General features: G+C 39.0%; 1 protein-coding gene across 1 annotated transcript; it reads left to right on the forward strand.

Moving 5' to 3' along the window:
• Window positions 1-203: 203 nt before the first annotated feature.
• LOC149922403 (dual oxidase-like) lies at window positions 204-7,922 on the forward strand. The gene is made up of 28 exons (XM_090162291.1): window positions 204-315; window positions 660-791; window positions 866-1,027; window positions 1,089-1,270; window positions 1,330-1,534; window positions 1,593-1,762; window positions 1,821-1,881; window positions 1,945-2,041; window positions 2,107-2,209; window positions 2,277-2,558; window positions 2,631-2,812; window positions 2,882-3,003; window positions 3,059-3,277; window positions 3,640-3,774; window positions 3,831-4,042; window positions 4,124-4,309; window positions 4,375-4,691; window positions 4,752-5,012; window positions 5,081-5,289; window positions 5,909-6,139; window positions 6,201-6,294; window positions 6,362-6,411; window positions 6,473-6,754; window positions 6,831-7,060; window positions 7,125-7,283; window positions 7,348-7,503; window positions 7,573-7,704; window positions 7,780-7,922. Exons 1-28 carry the CDS (start codon window positions 204-206, stop codon window positions 7,900-7,902), a joined length of 4,806 nt encoding a protein of 1,601 aa, XP_090018417.1. The 3' UTR covers window positions 7,903-7,922.
• Window positions 7,923-27,209: the final 19,287 nt, after the last annotated feature.

Here is a 27,209-nt window from a genome sequence, read left to right on the forward strand (position 1 = left end):
ATTATCTTTGCGCAATGTCTTTTGTAGCTGACAAGTTGTTAAGCCTCTTATATACCATATCCTCCCGTATTTGATCCACGTATTGCGCAATTTTATGTAGAAGGTTATATTACTACTTTTAAACGCTTATGAAAGTGACGAAGGATTGTAGCGTAACGTTAGTGCGGTTCCTACTATCATTTTAGATCGGCAGCGTTCCAAGCATGCGATGCGTACTATGTGTTTGTTTCTTGCTTTTCAACGCGAAACGTTTGACCGGTCAAGAAGGAACTGATCCTCCAGTGAACTCAACAGAAGCTACGTCCCCACCAACGGGTAAACATATTTAAATAATGACTGGCTTTCAATATTGTAGAAACGTTTAAAATCTCCATTAAGCTTAAGCCTTGGTTTCCACTAGCGAAAGTTACGGCACGACTTTAGGACGTACAAACGTTTTGACGCGCGTATTGAGAAATACATTACGACGCACGCTAGTGGAAACCAAGCTTTAAACCGGCTACACACGTAAAGCTCGCAAGCGAATTTTATATATATATATATATATATATAAAATTCGCTTGCGAGCTTTATCTATATATATATATATATATAGAGATATAGATATATATAGCCTAAGTAGTTGAAGACGCCACTGTTAATTTCTTCGAATCATTTAGAACCACCTTTGATAACGAAGGAAGGATTTTTGGATTGGTTAGTCCATGATACAGAAGATGACCACCATGTTGAGTATGAAGGATATGACGGATGGTACAATAATCCCACCCATCCCGAACTTGGATCCGTAGGTACTGAATCTCTTTTTCTCTATACATTTCTTGGTTTGCTTAAAGGTATTGATTAAACGTTAATTACTGTGCAGATAGTCAACTAGTGCGTATGCTCCCACCCGCTTACGAAGATGGTGTGTACAAGCCGTCGGGAGCTGATAGGCCTAACCCTTTCGACCTCAGTAGGATGCTTATGAATGGCAGCAGTGGACAAATGTCCAACACTGGCAAAACAGCACTGTTGGTTTTCTTTGGTATGATTTTCATAAATAAAAAAGCATGTTTGAACGAAACTGAAATTTGCAAACTTTCAAGGCCAACAAGTAGTTGAAGAATTATTGGATGTACAAAGACCAGGATGTCCTCCCGAATACTTTAATATCCCAATTCCGGAAGACCACGAGTACCGGAACCATACGGGACACACTGAAATGCCACTTTTAAGAAGCAGATACGATATCCGAACTGGTAGCTCACCCAACAATCCACGACAACAGGTGATACTCATTCTAAATGCAAACATCGTTGCTCGATTTTCACGAGGAAATGTCTTCAGATAAACGAAATAACACCTTGGATCGACGGAGGTTTGACGTACGGAATATCCAAGGGATGGTCTGACGGTCTTCGAGAATTCAAAGATGGACTTTTAGCCAGTTCTGAAGGTGGGAAGTACCCGGCCTTGAACGACATTCAATTACCATTGGCCAATCCACCCCCTCCCCGCGATCACGTCTTAAAACCGGTCAACAGATTCTACCGTACGTTTTCATTTTTTTCGGGGGAAGTGTTAGATTTTGACACGTAGAGATGTTGTAGGACTTGGTAACCCCAGGGGAAACGAAAACCCATTTCTATTGACTTTCGGCGTCTTGTGGTTCCGTTGGCATAACGAAATAGCTAAAGCTTTGAAGAGACGACACGGTGACAAGTGGAGTGACGAACGGCTTTACAACGAAGCTAGAAAATGGACTATCGCTTCGCACCAAGTAAACTCTCATACCTCCCCATCAAAGTACCTACATTTCAAAATATTTTCTTTGGCAGCATATGGTTATGTACAAATGGTTACCAGAATGGCTTGGCGAAGAATTGTCAACTTACAGTCGTACGTTTGTATTTAATCAATTATAAGCTTAATCAACAAAACTTACGAGACAACTCTTCAAAGATTACGATTCTAGCATCGATCCCGGCATAGCACATGAATTTCAAACTACAGCTATGAGGTTCGGGCATACCCTGGTAACATCCGGTGGATACCGAAGGTAATTACACGATTTTGCTATATAATTTTTCTTTATAAGTTTCAAATGTACGCTGTCGTTCCAAGGGGTGGACAGGACGCTAATTGCCAGGTTTATGAGACAACTGAAAAGACGCATTTTTCGGGGCATCGCGCTGTGAGAACGTGCAATAGTTTTTGGAACCCTAGAGTAAGGAATCTTTATATTCATCTCGCGAAGAGCCGGTGCCAACGTAAAGGTGTGTTTTTAATATCAGGAGGCCGTCGAAGAACACGACATCGACGCTTTGCTGTTGGGTTTGGGCTCTCAACCGAGCGAGCGAGAAGACAACGTGATTGTAGAAGATTTGAGAGGTCGCGTTTTCGGACCATTGGAATTTTCCCGCCGAGATTTGATGGCCATCAACATCCAGAGGGCGAGAGATCACGGCCTTACTGATTACAAGACGGCTCGACGGATTTTGAATTTGGCAACGTTCGACACCTTCACGGAGATGGGCCAGCAACTTTGTAGCAACGTTTATAATATCTACCCAGAGGTTTGTTTCCGTATTCTTAATTTTTATTTCCCGCAACTTCGCGAATGTGCTAAAAGATACCTTCTCGGACAGATTTTCGAAACGATTTTACCTGAAATATATCAAAATAACACCGATTTGATAGATTTGTGGGTGGGAGGCATTTTAGAAACCGAGAGGACAAGACCAGGAGAACTGTTTCGCCTAATTATTTTCGATCAGATGCGACGAATTAGGGACAGTGACCGGTTCTGGTTTGAGAACTGGAATAATAAGTAATTTTATAGCGTAATAGTCTATCTTAATTTACTCTAAGACTTATAAATTTTTGTTCGAATACCAAGCCTTTTTACAAATAAACAAGTGGAACGCATTAAAAAACTGGACATTTACAACCTGATTTGGGCAGTAACCGACATCCAACACGGCGATATGCAGCTTAATCCGTTTCGGTTGCCTTCCGATTGTAAGTTTCCTAACGTATTTTCCCGACAGTGTTTCACCTTGGTTCTCGTTCGTAGCAAATACTGGTCTAAATGAAACATGTCAGAGTAACATGGAAATGGGCGAATACGAATGTTTCAATGTTAAATTGGGTAAAAACGAAACGTGCTACTTCCTGCCACCTTTGGGTTCCAGTTTGGTTCGTGAGTGTGAGTTGCCAGATAAATTCGATTATTTCCACGGCAGCGAAGTTTCCTACGCTCTGACATTTTTGGCTGTTGGTCTTTTCATAATTGGTAGGTTTAAGAAATTATCATTTTTCTAATAAGTAATTGCATATGTTTACAATATATCTATTAAAACCTAATTTCCCGCCAAACGGCGGATGTATACACCTAATATCACAGGCTCAAAATGTTTCGCTTTTATTACTCCGCCTTAGTAAGTAAAATGTAAAAATAACGATATTTAGTTTTTTATAAATCATATTTTCAATTTGTAATAGTTTTAGAAAATCACTAAATGATGTATTTTGCCCAGCACTATTTTTTCTTGAAAAATGAAAGAGAGCCCCGGAAGTACACGCTTCATACGAATAACATTCTCAGTATAGGGACATAATTATATAAGATATATGTTATATACTTCTGGTAACAATGATTGTCTTCGCCAAAACCAGGTTGTTTTATTACGCTGGTGAAGTTAGCTAACTCAAGACGCGTTGCCTTGTCAAAATTGAAACGGAGAAACACCGCCAGGAAAATGAAGAATTTAGGGAAATCTACTCAATCCGGTAATTTAATATTGCCAATCATTTACAACGCCGTAAATTGACGTCATTTTCTTCAGCCGTCGAATGGATGGGAGACAAGGAAGGCACGAGGCAGGTAATCCTCAAATTCAACGAGAACAAAATCATAACCATCCATCTTTTGAACGGTGAGAAAGTCCGTTTCATAGACCTCACCAGAGTGAGTACCATCGAACTGCAAGTCGGAGTCACTAATGGTGTGCGATCAGCCTTCTACATACTCATTCGAGTCGCCAGGGAATACGATTTGGTTGGTACCGACCCTTATTACTTGGCTGCGATGATTGGAAAGAGGAGTTACCTTTAAATTTTATCCGGAAATATTACCTAGGTTTTAAAGTTCGACAGCTCGAACGAGAGGGATAACTTCATTCGAGCGTTGGAAGAGTACATCTTCGATATTGGGGTTGGAAGACAGCGCAGGGAAGTTAGCACAATCAATATTCTTAGCAGGGCCATCACTAAAGCGGACAGGCAGAAGGAGTTGGAGAAATTCTTCCGAGTTGTATTCGCCCAGGTAATTTTTATCAAGTTGCTTCTCCAGAACCGGGATTTGTTTTATTTCATGGTACGCTAACGTAGGCATTCGACATTCCGGATAACAAAGATGAGCAATTGAGACTGGATTCATCGCACGCCAGAAACGTTATTCATACGGAAATTACGATCTTCGAATTCGCCGAAGCTCTGTCGTTGCGTCCCGACGCTGTCTTCGTGGAAAAAATGTTCTCACTTGCCGATAAAGAGGACCATGGGTTCATTTCCTTCCGGGAATTCTTGGACATCATCGTGGTTTTTGCCCAAGGTTCGCCCGAAGATAAAATGAAACTTATGTTCGACATGTACGACATCGACCACGACTCCAAACTGACCACCGACGAGTTCTCCGAGATGATCAGGTTGGGTTGCCAAACAGCCTTGTCCCTATCATCCATCCAATCTAATCAACTCCCATTTAGGTCAATGATCGAGTTAGCTAATCAAAGCTTGACATCGGAGCAAATGAACTTGCTCTTGTCCACTATGTTTAAACAGGCGGGTCTCAACACGAAACAGGATTTGAATTTTGCGGATTTCTCTCGCCTGATGTCCGATTATAAGAACGAATTGGGGTACGCCCAGTTATGCTTGGGTGGCGTAAAAGCACCTATACAAAACGAGGTTAAGGCAAGACAGAGCGCCATCATCAAAGCCCACGTGGATTTGTACAGAGCTTACAGGTTCGACGTTTAATCTTCCGCGGTATTTGAGTATTATCCAATTATGAAAATGAACTTTTGATTAATAGCTACACCAACGATATGCCCGAAGATCCGGAAGACGAAAGAGAAGAGCTTCCGATCCCGGTCGTTGTGGAGACCACTACTCGCAACACAGCATCTGCCGATTCATCATTCACTCATTTCAAGCGCTTCTGCGATAACTACAAACTGCATATTTTCTGGCTTGTTCTTTACACCTTGCTGATAATGGGCATTTTCATCGAAAGAATGTATTGTAAGTAAAAACAGGGTCTATTTACGGAGAGGTCAGCCCATTTGGCCATCTCTTCCATATAAAGAAGTTCAACCCGTTTGTCAAAATCGTAGTATGTTCCTGGTTTGGGGAAAGGCAGTACATAGCTGAGAAAATACCGCAGTGTCTCGTAGTTCTACCTAACGACCGCTAGTGGAAATAATGTGAATTTTAGCACGTACATTATGGTATAATATTATTATTAATAATTAAAGGACAAACAGAAGTGGCGTTGGGAAAAGTAAGTCATCGAATCTGCTCAAACTGGATCGTGACAGCGAAGCTGAAAGCACACCAGCTACACAGGTGGACTCCATTAGAATTAGATCCGGTCACAATTTCCCTCTGCCTAGTAGTTTTCAACTCGTCATTTTTGTTTCTGTTTTAGAAGACCAAATAATTATATTAGTGCAATAAACTAACTCATTTTATACAATTTATTATGATTAATTTGGAGTGCCAGTATAGAAGGCACAAAATAAGCCCACCGACGAATGAGTTGCTTAAAAAACTATGATTGCGCTGACCTCTCCATAAAATGAACCTGGTAAAAGCGTCTACTCATTCGCTATTTTAATTTGGTTATACCATAATTTTTAAGACTATTCGGTGGAGAGGGAGCACGGTGGTTTGAGGAAAATCGCCGGTTTGGGCATCAGCATCACCAGAGGAGCGGCTAGCGTCATGATGTTTTCTTATTCGGCCATTTTGATTACCATGTGTCGAAATTTAATCACGTTTTTCAGGGAGACTTTCCTGAAGAATTATATACCATTTGATTCCACTGTGTCCTTTCATAAGTACATTGCCTTCTGGGGTCTCATCTTCACTAGTACGCGGTTTTGATTCTTCTATTACCCTTTTACCGTTGTAAAGAAATTGTTGATTTTCAGTTGTACACACCCTTGGTCACGCCTTCAACTTTTACCATATTGCCACTCAAACAGCCGACGACTTAACCTGTTTGTTTAGAGATTACTTTCACGCGTACGTACCTTCCGAAATTGATTACTTTAGTTTAGTAAACCATATTAACTGTCTCGTATATGCGCAGAACCGATGAACTTCCCAAATTCCATTACTGGTGTTATGGTACAATTACTGGTACGATAAAATTTCTTGTTTTACTATTTAGTAGGGCTTAACTCTTAAGGTGTTTCACCAGGTTTGACGGGCGTGCTTCTGGTCTTGCTGATAGTTGTCATCTATGTTTTTGCCATTGCCTATTCTAGACGCAATGTATTTAAGGCATTTTGGCTGACTCACAACCTTTACCCGATATTCTACATCTTGATGACCGTTCACGGATTAGGAAGGATCGTGCAACGTCCATTCTTTTACTATTTCTTTCTGGGCCCTCTTTGCATCTTCGTATTGGACCAATTGATCAGTATTAGTCGTAAGAAGATCGAAATTTCTGTTGTTAGGACCATTATTCACCCTTCAGGTGAGCTCTGTCTTTTTAATATCATCCAGCCAGTTTTCTTTAAAACATCGATTAAAAAATATTTGCATAATTTCAGATGTTCTGGAGGTTAATCTTAAACGACCTCCAAACTTCCATTACCGTAGCGGTCAATGGGTAAGAATTGCTTGTCCCCTGTTAAACAGCGACGAGTACCATCCGTTCACCATATCCTCGGCGCCCCACGAAGAAAACATATCTCTACACATTCGCGCGATTGGACCGTGGACTACCAACATTCGACAGTTACTGGACCCTAATAATATTCAGTTTCACGCTTATCCTAAGGTACCAGCGACTTACATTCAATATTTTTTCATTTAATTTTCAATTTAAACTCGTAATTTGGAAGATATATATCGATGGACCTTTCGGAGAGGGACATCAAGATTGGTACCAATACGAAGTTTCTGTTTTGGTCGGTGGGGGCATAGGGGTGACACCATTCGCCTCTATCTTGAAGGATGTGGTACACAGGGCGTCTAACACGACATCCATCGCGTGCAAAAAGGTTTTACTATCGCATTAGCGAAATACTGTTCAACCTACTGACATTACTTAATGATTTTTTAAAGATTTACTTCTTGTGGATAACTCGTACCCAAAAACACTTCGAATGGATGACCGACATTATTCGTGAAGTAGAAAAACACGACACTGAACGATTGGTTGAATGCCATATCTTCATTACTCAATTCTACCAAAAGTTCGACCTAAGAACCACCATGCTCGTAAGTTTGGAAAATAATCTTACAAGGTCAAAGATAGTTACTTAACTGACCACCGCGTACTTGTCTTAGTACATCTGCGAGAGACATTTCCAAAAGATCTCCCAAAAAAGTTTGTTTACTGGGTTAAGTTCAGTTACGCATTTTGGAAGACCGGATATGCATGCTTTTCTAAAGTCTTTGAACCAGATCTATGGAGAGAAGGTAAGATTAAAATGTAGCAGTGGCTGGTAATGGCAAAATACCATTAATCTTTGAAGGACATTTTTTTATAAATAGATCTCCAAAGTTGGCGTTTTTAGTTGTGGACCGCCACCTATGACTTTATCGGTTCAAGAAGCCTGCGATGAGATTAACAGAAAAGATGGCCTTAATTTCATTCATCATTTTGAAAACTTTTAACTTTCTTTTTAATAAAACAGTTATCGAAATATTTGGGTCGGTTTTTCTTGCTTTGTAAATGTACTGCCCTACATTTCAGAAACGCCTTTTCAGTTTAAATAGAGCCACGAGCGACCAAAGCCAGAGACTAACGCCTTGTGTTTTAAAAATGTCTAATCGACTGCTTAGCAGACGAAAATCCACAGTTTATTAGCTTTTCTTAGCGTTGATTTTGAATCTACGTACCGTTTATTGCTAGCACTTTTAGTTCTTGCAAGAATTTATCTATTTCTACAAATAAAGACCGACAATATTGTGACGATTTTTAGTGTTGCTCCTAATCCCTTTAATGCACGGAACCTACTTATGGAATTAGAAGAATAATAAAAAGAAATTCAATAATTCCCTTTTGTTAATGGGCGTAGTCACTTAGAAACACATTGTTATGGTTAAAACGTATTTCTACAGATAGCTTACTTCTTTCAATTTAATAACGCACTTTTGATACTAGTTTTGTTTTTAAGAAAAAAATAATAAGCCAATGCATAGTGAAAGGAAACAATTGGATCCAAGGAATAATAACAAACTCAAATTCCAAAAAGCCCAGAACCGAATTAACTAAACTTGTTTCCAAATTTGCCAGCACACTCGAGTTTTAAATCCCTTAAAATTCAGCCAGTTATTCTCCGTCACAAATTTAGAAATCTTTGCTTATTACATAAATTATTTCATAATAGCCTGGTTCTGGACTTTTCGGAGTTCTTCTCCGTCAATGCTGGGTCCTGCACTAGGGGGCATCCTCTCAAGCTGTCAAAGCCCTGAGCTCACTCCACTTTGAGATCAAATTCCTTCTCCCATACTGTCATTAATAACTGGAACTTTCTCCCACAATGTATTGTCATCATTTCTAACTATTCGAATTTTCGTTTGACCCTTTACACCCACTTCGGTTTTCTGTAATATTTACTTGTCAATTTTACCTGTTTTGGTCTATATTCCCAAAAAAATAATTTTTCTTTTGTTTTTAATTATTTACTTGTATTTTTAATTTAGTTTAATTGGCTAATTTATACTACTCCATGTATTCGGCGCTTGAACCATAAATATCTCATAGGTACCTAGAATGCTGCCGCGTAACTGAGAAATTGCCAAACAGCCGTGGCAGACGATCGACCATTATTAACCAATCAGAACTCAAAGAGCGACTACTGCCGGTAACGTGTGACATCTAGCTTGAGTTCTTAATAATAAGAAATTACTTTATCCATATTACTGTACAAGTTCGGTACAAGCCATTGTTTCGGGTGCAGTCTATCAAACCATTATTTTGAAACTTTAAATTCATTTGTGGCAGATTTATTTGTAAATAAAAGAAAAAAAATTGTATTTATATAAAATTAAAAATTATTACTTTACCTGTTTTTTTTTGGTGAAATTGTGTTGTGTTCCATTAATTATAACTGCATACACAAAATAAATCTTTTTTAAACATTCTGATTCCATCTTTATAATCAAAACAGGCAAATGTGGTGGTAACTAGTCAATTTAAATGCTGCATTTATGCAGTAACGTACCAAGTTTAAAGACCACTTTTTCTGATCTCATATTTAACCAAACATTGCAAGAATGTAGTCCATAACAATATAATGATAAAAAATTTGCATATTTTGCTTTATTTCTTTTATAAAAATTTATATATTTGTGTGAAAAAACTGTGAAACAGATATTTCAAGCAGTTTGACTTAGGCCTAATGTTTACAAAGCGTACCAACGAAAGAAACCGTTGAAACGGAACTATATTCTTCCAAATGGTTCCAAATGTTCCTTATTTATACATATTTAATATATATATATATTTACCGTTATAATGATGTTATTATTCCAAAACGATCTCAAAACCGAAAAATCCCAGCATAATCCTAGTATATCCTACATGCCATGGGAATTTCCCGAGCTTGGCTATCGAAAGCATCGTCTGCAGCTTTCATATTTATCCGCCGAGAGATGACGCGTCGGGCGTTGTGAAGTGACTCTATCGCCTCTCATTGGCTGAACGCCCCGTGTCCAGCCTTGGAAATAACGGTGGTAAGGTGGTCAAAGACCAATTAATTAATTGCTCAGACCAGTTTTTTTATTCAAAATTTGGGGGTCACTGGTCACCGTGTCCAGTTTATTAATTCGAAATAATAACAAAAAACAGAAGGTGACCTATTAATTCAAGGTTTATATCAATTTTGATTTTCCCTATTAACTGGATTTCTATGTACAGCGACTCCGCTTACTACCGCCGCGGTCGCACGTCGAGGTTTTATGTAGAGTCCCTTCACTCGCATCCCTCGAACGAGTGGAACTGTCTAACCCTCCTCTGGCCTCAAACCCTCAATCCTCTAGTCTCGCTTTCCCCCAAGTACGGTAGGCTACTTATTCTTATACTTATTCTTTTTAACCGAACTTTGATGAGTAATGACATTCCCCAAGCGTGGAACCTCACGGAAATTAAGTTGATTTTCAAAGGGGGTGGTAAGGATGGCCAGGACTTCGCCTCATACCGACCTATTGCTCTGTCGCAATGTATTAGCAAATTATACATGACAATGCTAAAGATGAGGCTTGAAAGGTTCGTAGCTGATAACGTCATCCTAGGTGAACTCCAAAATGGCTTCCGCCAAGATCGCCGGGCTTCCGATAATATCTACATCCTGACTCAGATGATCGAGGTTGCACTCCTGGAAAATCGCCCTCTTTATATAGCATTTTTGGACTTAAAGAAAGCTTACGATTCCGTCTGCCGCGAAAAACTATGGGAAACAATGCTTCACTTTGAAATTCCCAAAAAATTTGTTCAACACATCAAAATGATTTACAACAATGTCCAGTATCGATACTGGTTTGGCACTTCGTCGACCGGATTCATTAAAAGTACCGTGGGCTTGAAACAGGGGTGCCCTCTGTCACCCCTGCTCTTCGCGCTTTATCTCCAGCCATTAGAAGAACGCTTAGTGAAATCCGGCAAAGGATTTCATTTGCGCCATCCTACCTATGAGAAGATCAATTTCAAGATTCCCGGTCTTTTCTTCGCTGATGATATTTTTAATGCCGCTGAAGATCACGTCGAACTCCAAGACCTACTCAACATATGCGCTGATTACGCTACTGATTATGGCCTTGAGTTTAGCGCCAATAAATGCGTCATCTTTCCAGCCAATCTTGTCGATGCGGAGCCTGAACCACAATTCAAAATCCAGGACAATCTGGTCCCAATATCAAATACCGTCGAATACTTGGGTATTACCCTAACAACGGGAAAGGATTACCTCGAAGTTCACGAGAAAAAGCTCCGAAAGAAAGCGACCTCCCTAATGGGCGCGATTAAACACAAGGGCTCACACTCGTACAATCCTTACACCGTCACTCGTACTCTGTGGAAATCAGTGGCAGTCCCATCACTCACGTATTGCAACGAGGCCATTTGCGTATCGATGGATACTATTCGAGCATTTGATCAGGCTCAGACGGGAGTTGGGAAGATGGCTGTTGGTGGAAATTTCATCACTGCAAACTCGGCTATTAAGGGTGAAATGGCGTGGTCTTTGTTTCACGAAAGAGAAGCAAAAAGTAAATTGCGCTACCTGGGACGCCTTCGCTTTATGGAGGAATCTCGTCTTGCCCATTCTATGTATCAATACATCCGAAACACAGGCCTCCGAACAAAATGGGTCACTCGGACGACGTACCTCGACGGGGCGTATGGGTCCGCAGTCTCTCGCGCAAATGTCTCAAACCTCCGGGAGTGGAACCAAGCGATTGATACATCGGTGACAAAACGTTCGAACGATAACTGGCAAAAACACATAAATTCCCACCAGAGCATGAAATTATACACGCGGAAATCCAAACCCAACCTGGAGCAGTTTTATGATAACGATCGACGAAGTCATCTTTACTTTCAGGCCAGAACCGGCGCGTTACCAACTGCTAGTCGGTTCGCGGATATTTTTGGAGCCGAACCAGGATGTTTATTGTGCGGCTCGTCTGTACAAGACGTGTACCACCTGGTTATGCATTGCCCCGCGTTCGCGAGTTATCGCCTCCCATTGGATCCCGAGCGTCCTAATGACACTGAATTCCAAGAGCGCCTTGGTTTTTATTCGACATCGGAGATGGACTGGGAACGTATAAATTCCACAAAAAACATTTTGTATGAGTGGGATAAAGCCCGCATCCAAAAAACACCTTCGAACTGAACTGAACAATTCTCGTGGCCTGATTATGATTCTTTTGAGTTGCCCCTGCTCATTCACTAGTTTTTCCATTGTATATAAGTTCATCATATCATCATCTAACGTATCTCTGTTTACATTTTACTGTTTTCTTTATTTATTTTTATTCAGTGTATTTTACCATATTGTACCGGTAGAGTCATTGACTCCTCCCTGTTAAAAAAGGGACCATTGTAATTTATGGACGGTATTAAAGTCATTCAGTCATTCATTCATACCTGGCTACGCGGTAACGGACCGGGGACTCTGGAGTTACGGGACCTAGAGAAAGAGATAATACGGTAAATTACGAAGTTCTTCTAGGCTATGGTAGTAGTCTTAGGTGAGATAGTTCTATATTGTACTATTCTTGTGGTACTCATAAAATAAAGTTAACTATTTTGAATACGTGTAAAGTTAATGTTACAAACATAATCTAACTTCTAAACATGTAGTATAGGTTTTTTTAGGCTTATAAATGATATTAGAAAATTTTATAAAAGACCAGTTTAATAATTCATAAGCTAGGGGGTCACTGGTCATAAGGACCAGTTTAATAATTCATAAGCTAGGGGGTCACTGGTCATAAGGACCAGTTTAATAATTCATATGCTAGGGGTCACTGGTCATAAGGAACAGTTTAAAAAAACCTTATTTCCAAGGCTGCCCCTGTCGAACTGGCGAAGGGGAACAGGCAGGCTTGGAAATAAGGTTTATTTCTAAACTGGTCTATTTGGCCAGTGACTCCCAACTCTTGAATTATTTAAGTGGTCACGTAGACCAGTTGGTTAATAATACGGTAGATAATTTTGAATTAATAAACTGGACACTGGACCAGTGAACCCCTAGCTTTTGAAACAAAAAACTGGTCCGAGCAATTAATAAACTGGTCTTTGACCCAGTGACCACCACCAAAAGTAAATAGGGGGAGAAAGTCTGGCACTTGGGTCCAATCGCACGACGTCTTATTTGAGGGGTAAAATTTTTGGGCTTCGGAAATGACTTCCCCTCGCCTCTTTACAGGGACACAAAGGTATCGGTTGTACTCCGCCACGATGAAAAATAGTTCTCTATAAAATACTTGAATATTAAATTTTTGCTTTCGATAATTTGGTTAATTTAGTTCCTGAATAAAGTAGATATATGATAGAAACTAAAATGCGACATTTTAAAAATAATAACACGACTTTTGAAAAGAAATAAACCGTAACTAGAATAACGCTCACTTAAATCGTGGAGAGCGTGGCGCCATCTAAGAGCAGAAATCGGGACTAATTGGTAAATCTACGATGTTAAGGCCTAACAATTTGCAAGTTTAACTGAAATAATAGCTATAACTACGAGCTTTTTTTGTTTATTTTACAATTGATAAGGTAATTATTAATTAAAATCAACCATTATCGAAGGAAATAATGGTCAGAATTTGACAGAGAGACTATTTGAAATCGCGAGGCGGGGACATGGTTGCCAGGGAATAAAATTCAAAATTTTCATCTTGAGCGCGGACCGGAATACCACAAATGCACTACTTCGCGCGTAATGTGCTATCCTTATTAGTTAGAAATATCACGTGATCACTAGCTCTTTAAAAAGGGTGTCAAGCATGGTGGAAGGTAAAATCTAAAGGCAGTGATAGACTTTCTCCCCCTATTTACTTTTGCCACCACTTATTTCCAAGCCTGGTCACAGGCCCCACCATAGACGGCAGAATTCTAGGTACCTATGAGATTTCTATGGCTTGAACATAAGATCCTGTGGCTTCTCAAGCACACTTGCATCATGAAGAAATAGTTAGGTGTATAAATTGTTGGTCTGCACTGGCTGGGCAATGTAATTCCTCTTCCCTGGGGCAACCGTTAAAATAAAGGGGGATCACGTGGTAGACTTTTAACACGTGACACGGAACACTGAACTCAGTGTATCCACCTATCGGACGGTCTTTATTCTGATTCTGAAAACAAGAAAAACGCGGGAGAGCCAGAAGAAAATTAAGACAAGGCAAAAGTGACTTATTAATTACCAAAAGGTTTCACGAATGCTCGACTGGAGATCTACCACATAAAAAACTATTTATTGTCGCCTTTCTGTGTCTTTTTTTAGTCTATGGTATTATATCGTAGATACATGGCGATAGCATCTCCACAGAATGACGAAAAATATAAAAATACACTAACTTTGACCAGTGCTACTTGGTTCCTCCGTTCCTCACTACGAGGCGTTATTTGTTGGTTTTAACTTCCTTCCCTCCCCAAGGCATACTATCCCTTCTCCCTTCCCAATTTGTATTTCGCTCGTATTCATTAAGAAATTAATAGGTCCGTTTTACACATTTTTGGTAATTATGTCACTTTTGGACAAGGGTTATGTATAAATATTAAATACAAGAAAACATGAAAAGTATAAATAATTTATTCCTAGAAATTTGTAAATTGTTTTAGCGCCTTACCAAGTGGTTTTTTAATAACAAAAATTTTAAATGGGAAGGTAACTTTATCTTTCTTTTTCTGTTGGGCCTCAGTTATTTTCTTTACTTTTATTTTACAATAAGTGTGATCCATTATCATGAATTCCTCTATTTTTATTTACCACTGAGGTGCCCCTGAGACTTGGCGCCTGGAGCGACCGCTTCATTCGCCCTTGGAGTAACTATGCTCCGGGTTCCCCTCCGCCTAACCACCACTGGTATTGGAGTTAGCGGGTTTAAACAAAACATCGGTCAGTTAGTTCAGAAAACTCGCTAGCTCTCTTTCTACCGCGCGAGTGACGTAGCTGGTTGACGGTTTTCCCGTAGACACGGAGAGTAGGGTGTCTTATAAGTACCGTGTAGTTTGTCTGTCATGGTGAAAAAAATCTTGGCAAAAATGTGGTGAAATTGCATAATCTTGGGAGAATGTGAAAGAATATAAATACGTTGAAATTATTTTTGAGTTTTTCAATTATTAAGGTCGGACGTGGTCAGAAGAAAGAACTATATTTTTTAATAAAACTTTTATTAAAATAAAATTTTTTTAACATTTTAATATTGAAAAGGCACATTTTTAAATTCATTAAAAAAGGAACATTTTGTTCCGTTTAAATCTGTCAACTGAACAAAAAGGCAGCTTATTTTTAAAACTAACTACTTAATTTTTTAGTTTTCTCTTTTTTCCTGTCTTGGGCCCCAGTCTATTATACGCAGTATTTTACCAACCTTGCCTTTGACATACCTCACTCATTGTTGAACCCCTTGGCCCTTGCCCAAAAACGACGGGGAGCAACCTTTTAACTTTTCTTTCTTCCCGGCGAGATTCAGTGGCGTATCCAGGATTTTTTTCGAGGTAGGCTAGAATATTAAAAGTGGGCCCCCAACCACATATTATTCTAAAAACTAAATGTTAAATTTATAAAATTGTTGAATGTGTCAGTGGTAGATTCGAATTCCAATATAGAGACACTTATGCCATCTAGCGGACACTGACGTAACTAAATTTACCTGTACACGCGTTTTGTTTGTTTTAGTTTGTTGTAAAAAAGTGTTCGCTCAATCTGTAATAGCGAAGTCACGCTATTAAACATTCTTTTGTATTAAATTGGTTTATTCTCTTTCACATATTTTGAGGTCTCGCTGTTAGCAAATACTAACAGGTTATGGACCCAGGGTTTTTCAAATACTCGTAAGAAGCTGAAATACGGTATTTAACTTAAGTGTGCGTGAAGAAAAAGCATTACAAAGGAAACCGAGGCCTAACTGGCTGTCAGACCGTCAGACGCGGTAGGCAGGCAGGCATTGTGTTTTACGGGAGAGATTCGCATGTGCGCCGTGAAGTGAAACCAACGACGGCTATTCTTATTGACGAAGTTGCAAGATTAAACTAAACGATGGGTGATGAATATCGGATAGAAAAGTTAAATTCTAATAATTACCGACACTGGTCTATGAGAGCACAAGGGCTTTAAGAAGCTAAGGGGTGTTGGAATGCTGTTGATCCTGGATTTAATGTAGAAGACCTAACACCGGCCCAGACTGCACTGAACCACAAGGCCAAAGCTATATTTTTTATGATTGTTAACGATGAAAGCTTAGACGACATTGCCGATTGTAACCAAGCTAAGGAAATATGGGAAACGCTGAAGGATATTCATACTAGTTTCGATACCTGGCATGGATTGCTTTTACTAAAGGATTTCGTTCTTACTGAGAAGAAACCTACCGAATCCATTGGAGAATATTTAACACGACGTAGTGCCTTATATCACAAGGTGCGAAAAGCTGGATTTAAGTTTGACGAAACAGCGTTGGCTGGTTTTCCTGTACTAGGCCTACCAAAAGAGTATGAATTTGTATCACGCAGTCTCCGCATAGATGACGATGATTTGACGATGTCAACATTAAAATCTAAATTATTAGAGGAAGAACGGAGACTAGATTTTGCCAATTCCACCGCAGATGACAAACAAGGTGCTACAAGCAAAGCCCTTGCAACCCAAAGTCATAGTAGAAACGGCGGTCGGTATCGCAATTCCAGAGGCGTAAATAGAGGAGGTTTTACACCTCAAAGTGACAACGGGACGGATGGGTCATGCGGTAGAACACAATCCACACGATCTAAAGTACCATCAAAAGACGACAGTCGTGATTTCTCTGATAGACGTTGTTTCCGATGTCTCGAATTTGGTCACATTGCCAATTCTTGCCCATATCTAACTCAAGTTCAAGTTGATGCTAATGAAAATAATCCAACAGCTTCGACATCTAGGAATAATTTGGTCTCGAGCGTTTCGTATAGAGAAGCTAACCACACCGCTCGTCTATGTCACAAAGCCTTACGGGCAACTAGAACGAAAAATCACGATGGACGACTTTCTGGTGTATGGGTCATGGATAGTGGCGCCTCAGACCACATGACGTCGTTCCGGGATAAATTTGTCACTTTCCACGAAGAACTGATTACGGTTGAAGTTGCTGGTGGTGGAACATTAAACGCGACAGGAAGAGGAAATTTTCGCGTAATCTTAGCCGACGACTGTGGCGGCTGGAAGCTAACTTTGACTAACACGATTCGTTTAGACGATAATGCCGGTCCCGCTACTAATAAATGTGAAGTTTGCATGGCCGGGAAACTAAAGACAAAACCATTTCCAAAGAAGAGTTTATCGCGGGAGGTTGAACCGTTGCGTTTAATCCACTCTGATGTAGTTGGTCCTATCACTCCACTGTCGAAGGGTGGCTGCAAATATTTCGTGACTCTCATCGACGACCATTCTCGTTACACCGAAGTTCATATGCTGCTGCGCAAAAGCGAAGTAATGGAAAAGTTCGACATTTACCGTCGCCGTGTAGAGACTTACCATGGGAAGAAAATCGTTACTTTGCGAAGCGACAACGGGGGCGATTCTGTTGGAAACGCTTTCAAAGCAAAGCTAGCTGAACTTGGTATTGAGAGACAGCTTACTATCCCAGGCACGCCTCAGCAGAATGGCGTGGCCGAGAGGGCCAATCAAACTTACTGGACACCGCTCGGTGTATGCTTTTGGAATCGGGAATGCCAACTGCATTTTGGGCCGACGCCGTGCATACAGCGGCTTATATTAGGAATCGTTGTCCAACAGTGGCTAACGCGAATGTCACTCCTCTGGAACTTTGGAAGAATAAACCGATTGACCTTACCCACCTGAGAGTATGGGGCTGCCAAGCTTGGGCCGTCAGTAAACGCAAAGATACCAAGTTCTCACCGAAGGGAATTCAGTGCATTTTTATCGGATATGACGTTTTCGCAAAGGCTTATCGTTTATGGAATCAGACGACTGATGAGGTGTTCTTAAGCCGAGATGTGACGTTCGAAGAGCATATTTTCCCCATGAAGATTAAACGCGAAGACTTACTAGTAACGGACATTTCTTTAGAAAATACTATGTGGCGCGCTCTTGAGGTTGATCCTGTTCATACCATTGTACCAAACAACTTCTCTGACAACGCAGACTTTGAGGATGCCCGCGACGCTATGACCGAGGAAACCGGAAATCTTTTAAGAAATGAGACGTTTGAATTCGTCGAAAGGCCAAAACACCGTAAAACTATAAGAGCCAAATGGGTTTATAAAACCAAGTACGACGAAGCTGGAAAGATCGCCAGATACAGAGCGAGACTGGTGGCGTTGGGTAACACTCAAAGACCGGGTCTTGATTATGACCAAACCTACGCTCCGGTAGTACAGATGAAAACAACTCGTCTACTATTTGGTATCGCAGCCGAAAGAAATTGGAAGATACATCACTTGGATATAACCGCGGCGTATTTAAAGGCTGACTTAGAAGAAGAGGTGTATATGGAAGTTCCCAACAACTTCGAGGAATTATCAGGAGAACTACGTAAAACGTTGATAAAACACGCGAAAAAGTAGATTAGTCCATAATTAAAAGGGATAATATTTCTAAATCCTAAACAAATTTGAAGAAATTAAAAAACTTACTAATAACTCGTACCGATAGGTCTTCGAGCGAATCTCGGATCAAATAGATCTTCGAGTAATAAACTACATACAAACTAAATAAAATAAAATAAAATAGCCAGAAATTCCAACGGTAGACCGGTTTCGTTCTATTTGGAACTCATCAGTACCGTGCGGGAAATCTGGCTGGCGACTGTTATATCGAAAAGAGAAACTAAGCCTAACATTAAAAATTTCAAAACGCGTTGTATAGCAACGGAAAGCCGAAAAGGGGGGAGTGTGGTGGAGAATAGTAAAACGTTCCCAAATATACCAACTAGTAAAGAACTCGAAGAGAAGGAGTTCGTTCTCAGATTACGCAAGAGCATTTACGGCTTACATAAATCCAGTCGTCAGTGGAACAGGCATTTGGATAGAGTACTACAAGCCGAAGGGCTCAAGCGCTCTCTGTGTCTATTATCAACCAGGTAGAGAATTGATAATTACAACCTACGTTGACGATGAAGTTCTCTATGGAACGGACGAAGAAATCGAACGAATGAAGATCGCGCTAAGAAAACACCTAGAAGTGAAGGACCTTGGTGAGATTCGGAATATCTTATCAATGAGAGTTAAGAAAACTGAAGATGGATATTTGTTGGACCAAATTCGTTACACGACCGAGCTTCTTAAAGAAATGGGAATGTTTAACTCGAAGAGTGCAGCGACACCACTTTGTCTAGGTACAAAGTACACTAAAGGCGAAGACGGTCAGGAACTAGACGAATAGCATCGCATCGCTCTATAGACACGTTATTGGAAGTTTGCTTTATTTAGCAACTCACACGAGACCGGATTTGGCTTTCGCCGCAACTCATATGAGTCAATTTAATCAAAAACCCTATAACGAACACTGGACTGCAATGAAGCATCTGCTACGTTATTTGAATGGAACTAAGAATCGAGCTTTACATTTTAGAAGAACAGGGACGAAAGTCGAAATCTTTACTGACGCAGATTGGGGTTCAGACGCATCTGATAGAAAATCGTTCAGGGGCTGTTGTTAGCTGGACAAGTCGAAAGCAGAGGTGCACGGCTTTAAGCACGCTCGAATTCGTGGCACTTACGAGGAGACTACCCGAGGTGATAATCACCGATTTGGTTGAAACTAAGTGGGTATGTAGACCTTATGGTAACATGAAATTTCACCTAGGGAAAAATTTCAATGGGCATTAGTTTTGCCATGGCAACCGAAAATGTTTTTGAAAACACAGTATGTATATTTTCTCATTGAAAATAACATGGGAATCTGAGCACTTCTAAGGGTACCCCCTGTGAAAAAATTTAAAAATAATTCAAATTTCAAAACCAAAAAAAAATAAATAAAAATTGACAAATGAAATGAACTTTATGATATTTTGATGAATTTTGGTCAATTTGATCAAAATATGTAAAAATTGATCAATTGTTATTTTCAATGAGAAAATATACGTACTGGGTTGTCAAAAACATTTTCGGTTGCCATGGCAAAACTAATGCCCATTGCATTTTTTCCCTTGGTGAAATTTCATGTTACCATAAGGTCTACATACCCACGTAGTTTCAACAAAATCGGTGATTATCACCTCGGGTAGTCTCCTCGTTAGTGAAGCAACCAAAGAATGTTGTTGGATACAAAATTTGCTCGAGGAAATTGGACAAAGTAAATTTATCTGCACACCAACAACCATAAACATTGACAACCAAGGAGCTATAAAGTTAGCGGAGAACACCGCAACGTCCGACAGATCTAAACACATTAGCTTGAGATTGTTTCACGTGCGAGATTTAATTGAGGAGAAGAAAGTCAAGCTATCGTATTTTAAAACAGACTCGAATCTCGCTGATCAATTCACGATGATCATACCAGGTGCAAAAATGAATCTACACTTGAAGAAGCTAGGGATCGTTGATCCAGAAGGGGTGTCAGTGGTAGATTCGAATTCAAATTAAATATAGAGACACTTATGCCATCTAGCGGACACTGACGTAACCAAATTTACCCGTAAACGCGTTTTGTTTGTTTTAGTTTGTTGTAAAAAAGTGTTCGCTCAATCTGTAATGGCGAAGTCACGCTATTAAACATTCTTTTGTATTAAATTGGTTTATTCTCTTTCACATATTTTGAGGTCTCGCTGTTAGCAAATACTAACAGAATGTGCTAAGTGAGACAAATTAAGTTATTTATTTAAAAAAAAATCAAAAAGAAAAAGCGGTTCTTCTGTTCTGTTTAGAAAACTCATCAACAACTTTCATGGGATTATCTTTCAAAATATTGGTTAGATCTCTATTAAGAGATAACAAAGATAAGTTTGAAAGACGATTTTCTCGCATTGTCGTTCGTGTGTTTGTTTTTATTCTGTTAAGGGTGCTAAAACTCCTCTCGCATGCCGCGCTGGAAACCGGGATGCACTGAATTACATTAAAATACTTCACAATCTATGGATAGCCATCCTTGATGTCCAAAATACTCTTGTGGTAGTCTTGAGTTGATACAAAGTTTTCGGTTTTCATAAGGCGTTTAACAACTTTTATTCCATCTTTAAGGGGGAAGAATACAGTAAAAGCCTCTTTTTCGTTCAAGCTGAACGTTTCCGTTTTAACAATTACATTATTGAATTATATTTTTCTTATTAGGCTGAACCTTCCTCTAGTGCTTAAAATAATTTTAATAATTCTAATATTAATAGTTAACGAGACATAAGGTCCTAACTAAAGGGTAGTTTGGGCGCTTGCCCAACTTGTTTAGCTCCGGGGGTCCGAATTAAAACGTAATAACTTAATTACTTTTAAATTTAAAATTGTAAAAATTATTTTAGGCACTAAACAAGAGGCTATTCTACACTTAAATATTAATTTTACAAGTGAAAATACCAAATTAAAAGAGTTCAGCTTGAAATAGCGCGAAAATAGACAATGGCCACTGTAGTCTTCCCCCTTAATGTCTCTAGTATTGAACTGAAAATATTACAAACATTTATAACATCAGCCTCGTTTAGAAATTGAACACTCTGAGGATCAGACGCCAATAAATAATTTAATACAGGAGAGTTATCGGTCAACCTTCTATTCATTTCTGCGCTAAATTTATCCAAAATCTCGAAATATGTACCTTTTAATTTCTGGCTCACGTTCATGTTTTCATTTTCCCTGTTTCCTAAGCTATCGTAAACTATGAACTCTTTCAATTTCTTACTAACTACCCTTTTCCTTGGACCAAATTCACTCTTTTTATCTAATTTATTTTTTAAATCAGGGCACATCTTCTAAACCATCTCTAAAATTTCGATAAAGTTACCTCTGTTGTCCGAATCACTCATTTCCCTATGCCCCCGAAAAGCAATATCTTACTGAGCGCAAAGAATAACAATTTAAACCAACGTAGCTAAAACGTCGCGATTCCGCGTAACATCGCTTTCTCTTTGATTATCGATTTTCGTCGCGACTGATCCGTTATTTTTACTCTGACGATACATTTGAAACTTTTCATATGCAAACATGTGGGGTGATTTAACTAAGCTAAAGTGTTTTATAAATATCATGTCTGTATTTTTCCAGTCTGAATAACCGTTAGTCAAAGAATTCTTAGTAGTAGAAAAATGACGACAGCAAAAGCAATACGCCTTGTTGTTTTCAACCGAATATTCTAGCATTGGAAATTTATCATACCAATTTAAATTGAAACTTCTTTTTTGCCAATTAAAATCGGTTTGTGGAAATGTTTTCAATTTAGGCTAAACTGGGTCATCGTCTTTACTAAAGCTAATATCTTTAACAGGTTTTATTGTTGGTATCTGTGCTTTGTCTATATTTTCATCTTTTGTTGGTTTGTCGTTACTCAATAAAACAGTAAATGCTAATGGGACTGTCAAGCATTGAATTCGCCAAGTTAATCTTACCAATAGTATTTGCCCTTTTATTAATTATTTCTTCGTGTTTTGGTTCGGAGTCGTTTGAAATACATTGATCCTCAACAAATTCTCCTTGCCCACTTGGTTCTGTAGCTTTTTCTTAAGGCCCATTTTCATGCTCGCTGGTGTCGGATAAAAATCGTCAAAATTCGCATCTGCCACTCGCAAGCGTGAAAATAAAGCTAAAATATCTGTTTGAAACAGATCGACGCGGAAAGTGAAAAAGTGTGTAGCGGAAGCGGATTTTGTCGATTTTTACCCGCTACCAGCGAGCATGAAAATGGGGCTTAAGGCTTCAATAATTTCATTGGTTTTAATTTTGAAAAACGTGTATCCTTTTGAGAATCAATTTGTTTTTGTTCTAATTTTCTCTCCTTTCGCTTTTCGGCTCCTGAAGCGTGAGTGTTATTAAATCTTTTCATATTTAATCTCCACACTAAAACTAACCATTCAAATGAACTTTATAAGAGCGGACTGAGCGGCTTTAAAAAATAAAAAAAAATCCCCAACCACGAAAAATGATTAACCAGAGCAAATAGTTGAAAAGCCCGTAGAGGCCCTAGGAGAAGTCAGAGCTTAAACCCTATAAATGACCGTCTGAAAAGATAACTTCTAATAGCCTTGAAAAGGCCGTTTGAGCAAGTACAAAATTACAAATAGCCTTGAAAAGACCGTTTGAAAAAGTACAAAATTACAAATAGCCTTGAAAAGTCCGTTTGAAAAAGTACAAAATTACAAGTAGCCTTGAAAAGACCGTTTGAAAAAGTACAAAATTACAAATAGCCTTGAAAAGACCGTTTGAAAAAGTATAAAATTACAAATAGCCTTGAAAAGGCCGTTTGAAAAAGTATAAAATTACAAATAGCCTTGAAAAGGACGTTTGATAAAGTAAAAATAGCCTAAAAAGGCTGTTTCAAAATGTAACTGGTCGCTACTAATAGCCTTGAAAAAGGCTGTTCTAAAAAGTAGCTAGTCGCTACTAATACTCTTGAAAAAAGCTTAGGCTGTTTCAAAAAGTAGCTACTAATATAGTCTTCAAAAAGACTGTTTAAAATAATAACTAATTAGCCTTTAAAAAGGCTTTTGGTTTGAGATATATTATCTAAGTGTTTAAATTTTAGACAAGCGCGAAAAGTATTAATATCGTTCCGAATTACAACCTACTTTCTAAAATCTCATTTTGCTTTCTAATACGCGCGTTGACAACGCAAACTTTACCTAGACGAGCAGATGTTCTATTATCTACATGGCGCATTAAAAATATTATTTTTGAATGTTATAAAGCAATAAACGATTTTTCAAGACGATTTTATATTACATTTAAGTTCATATAAACGGGAAAATTTGTATGTTGAATATTTCTTATATCATTTGGTAGGTTGATGCGCTCGCGTTCTACATGTCGAACAGTCTCATCGGTGTTGTGTTTTCTTTTCAGAGCATTGATATTGGTCTTTTGGATTTATTCTTTACGGCAATCAAATATCAATATGAACTTAAATTGAAGTGAATCCATTATTCCGACTTTCCTATCATTTTGTCTCACACATCCTTCACAATAGCTTCATTTTCAAGCGATTTATTGCAAAAATAACAAGAGTTAGTTGGGTGGTAAATTTTAAACACGGTTCCATGAAGAGCAGCGGATGCGTTTTAAGTCAACGAAGGCGCAAAATTGTAAGACGCGTTTCGGGTACAACGTTAAAACCGCGAATACGACACAACGATTGTTCGTATGTAAAATGTTCATAGAACATTTTTTGTGGGAAATAGCCGGACCCTAATGTTCATAATTGGGTTTATAGCCGTACATACAATATTAACGTAGATATTCGCGATAAGCCATTACTGTGCACCGGTTTCCCCCATAACCATTGCTCGTAAAACAACTATTTCTAACAGTAACCTGTGAAAAGATATGTTTTTGTTTGAGAAATTACTCCTAAAATAGCTAATTACGGAATTTTGAACCATTCTTCATTTTTATTAAAAAAAACTAGAAACGCATTTTCTAGTGCGTTCTTAGCGATTGGAAATTATGGTAAAACGAAAACTATTTCTAACACTAACCTGTGAAAAGATATGTTTTCTTTTGAGTATGTACTCTTACACGATTTGATTACGCAGTTTTGAGCCATTCTTCAACTTTAATTAAACATAAGTTACTTTAAAGATTAAAAAAAAACGCGTTAGCGTCGAGCTACAGTCGGCCATTTAATCTTAGGCGAAATGGAGTGTTAGTTCACCAGTTTGGCACCGATGGCGTAACTATCGTTGCCAGCCAAACGAAAAGCATGGACCAAAGGCACGGTTTTTACCTCTCCGAGGGGACAAAGTCCCCTAGGAGGGGTTATACAACGACCGTGTCTGTCTGTGGGTCTGTGGGTGGGTCTGTGGGTGTGTCTGTCTGTCAGGACTGCGAACGCGTTCGCATTTTCGGTGCAAAGTGTAATCACTGCGTACGCAGTTTCTCAAAGGGTTGGCAAAACCACCGTGTGACGGTGAGCGTTAACGGATGCATTTGCGGTTTGGTTTGGATGGTGTTTTTTCGCTCACCGTCGTGACGGTTTGGTGTATTACGGTTTTTGTAATGTTTATGCGTAGGTTGTGAGTGTTGAATTTGTTGTGTTTGTGTTCTGATGGATGTGCATGTTGAGTCTGTTGTGTTTATATGGGCGTTTTCTCTCCAACTTCTTCTTAATGACTTTGGGACGGACCGAGTGCTGAGTGTAATGCTACCTCTCAACGTCCAATGGCAGGGTTTCCACAAGTTGTACACGGTATTCGTCTTAGTATCAATTTGCGATCGCATCGGGCGGGATTTCAACCCGAGACCTCCTGATTGACAGGCGGACGTTCTACCACAGAACCACCGACACTTGTTACGCCTTATTGAAAATTAGACCTTCAGCTTTATCGGAAGCGTATTTAATAGAGTACGAAATTTTGGTTTAATTGAAATAGAATTGAAATTGAAATTATTGCATCGAAGAAATTCTAATTTAGCGTTTCTCTATTGATTAAAAACAAATGCGCCACCCAGGTTTCGAACCCAGACCATTCGGCTTGGCAGTCGAGCGCTCTACCACAGAACCACCGATAGCTGCTTAGATTCACTGAAATTAAGACAGGCATCGTAAGCATAATAGGTAATAAAGTCTTTTTTTATTAATGAATTTATGAAGGCCTAATCTGGTATTTTTTAAAGGTTAAATCTTGTTTTAGCGCAGTCAGCCGAGATTAGAGGGTTAAAGGGTAGACCCTGTGGGTGGTCCACTTTCTTAACGACCTATATATAGTTCTGTTAATTCAAAGGAGATAATTTAACGTTAATTGCTTTAAAAGCTGGCGGTTAGTCAAGTGGCTCTCTGTGCTTTGTTGATGGTAAGGTTTTTGCTTCTTGTAAATACATTTGGTGTGGATATTTGGATATCTACGATTTCTAACGCAGTCAATGATTTCTTGGGTGTGCGAGTCATTATATGATATTGGAAATTGGACGGCATTGGTCTTTTTCATGTGGTATGCGTCACAACGTCAACAGGAAGTGAACGAGTCGTCCACTACCAGATATCTACGGTATCTTCATCAAGGGCGAGTGTTGAAATAAAATGAGCGTTAAAGATGCGGCAAGTATTTCGTAAGCGAGTAATTCCAAAAAGCCTCTGTAGATATTTATTTCATTAAAATTTGCTTCGTATTATATTTAACTGATAAACTTGTTCTGTAAAAGGGTTTAATTCAATTGTGCATTGTTATAGTACGTCTAACTTACTGTTGTAACTACTTAACTTATGATATTCTGAATAAATTAAAATTGGTCGTTTCGTCTCAATTATTTTAATTATAATAAAAATTTTATACCGGGCGGGATAGAAATGGGTTAATATTTTTAACAAATAACTCTAAATTGCGGAGATATATCTTTAAGGGTTATCTCGAGAAATTAATACCACTAGGGACAATTCTTCCGAGGAGAGGTATATTTTGGCTTGCCAACTTGTTTAAAAGTTCTAATCGGAACCCACGACAAAATTTCAAAAATTGTTCTAGTTTGTTATTCGATTTCTATGTGTGCACCTGGCAGCGAAAGCCAAAGGCGAGAAAGGGGGTTAACACAAATAGTCCCGGCCCGTCGCGTAACACTCTGCCCCTCCCCCTTCCCCACACTTTACGTTAAAAAACGTTCCAATAAACTGAATTTGATGTTTTTTTATAACCTAAAATTTTGATTTCCATTTTACAAAATTTTCATAAAACACTTAACCGTATTGTAGATGGAAATGATTTTGGGCGGCGGGGCCCCCTAGAAAATTACGGGTAGGCTGTAGCCTACCTTGCCTACTCCTAGATCCGCCACTGAAGCCCAGTTGTGGCTTATTGAGCAGTTTTCAATAATTAAATAAATAAATAAATTACTTTGGCCCATTCCAATTTTTTTTAAATGAAATGGGATTGTTAAACGATGAATTTATGATACGCCATATTCGCCATTATTTATGAATATTTAGGTAAATTTTTCACTAGTCAGATTGACTAGTAGACCGGGAGCTACCATAGAAATATAAATTAGACTAAAAGCACTGCCCTTTCCGCCAATCCCAAGGGAAACAGGTGAGCTAGAAGGCTGACATTAGGGTGAAATCGCGATGTACGCGCCATCTGACAAACGCATTAAACATTGTCGCCATGGCTACGACGTGAATTTCGAA

The sequence above is a fragment of the Leiobunum rupestre genome, chromosome 11, assembly GCF_980474605.1.
Source record: "Leiobunum rupestre chromosome 11, qqLeiRupe1.1.hap1, whole genome shotgun sequence".
NCBI classification, from domain to species: Eukaryota; Metazoa; Arthropoda; class Arachnida; order Opiliones; family Sclerosomatidae; genus Leiobunum; species Leiobunum rupestre.

Coding starts and splice junctions, on each gene's coding strand:
- LOC149922403 (XM_090162291.1), top strand. CDS start 204: ATGCGATGCGTACTATGTGTTTGTTTCTTGCTTTTCAACGCGAAACGT. Junction 2,210..2,276: donor ATAGTTTTTGGAACCCTAGA/GTAAGGAATCTT, acceptor TTTTAATATCAG/GAGGCCGTCGAAGAACACGA. Junction 3,278..3,639: donor TGTTGGTCTTTTCATAATTG/GTAGGTTTAAGA, acceptor TCTGGTAACAAT/GATTGTCTTCGCCAAAACCA.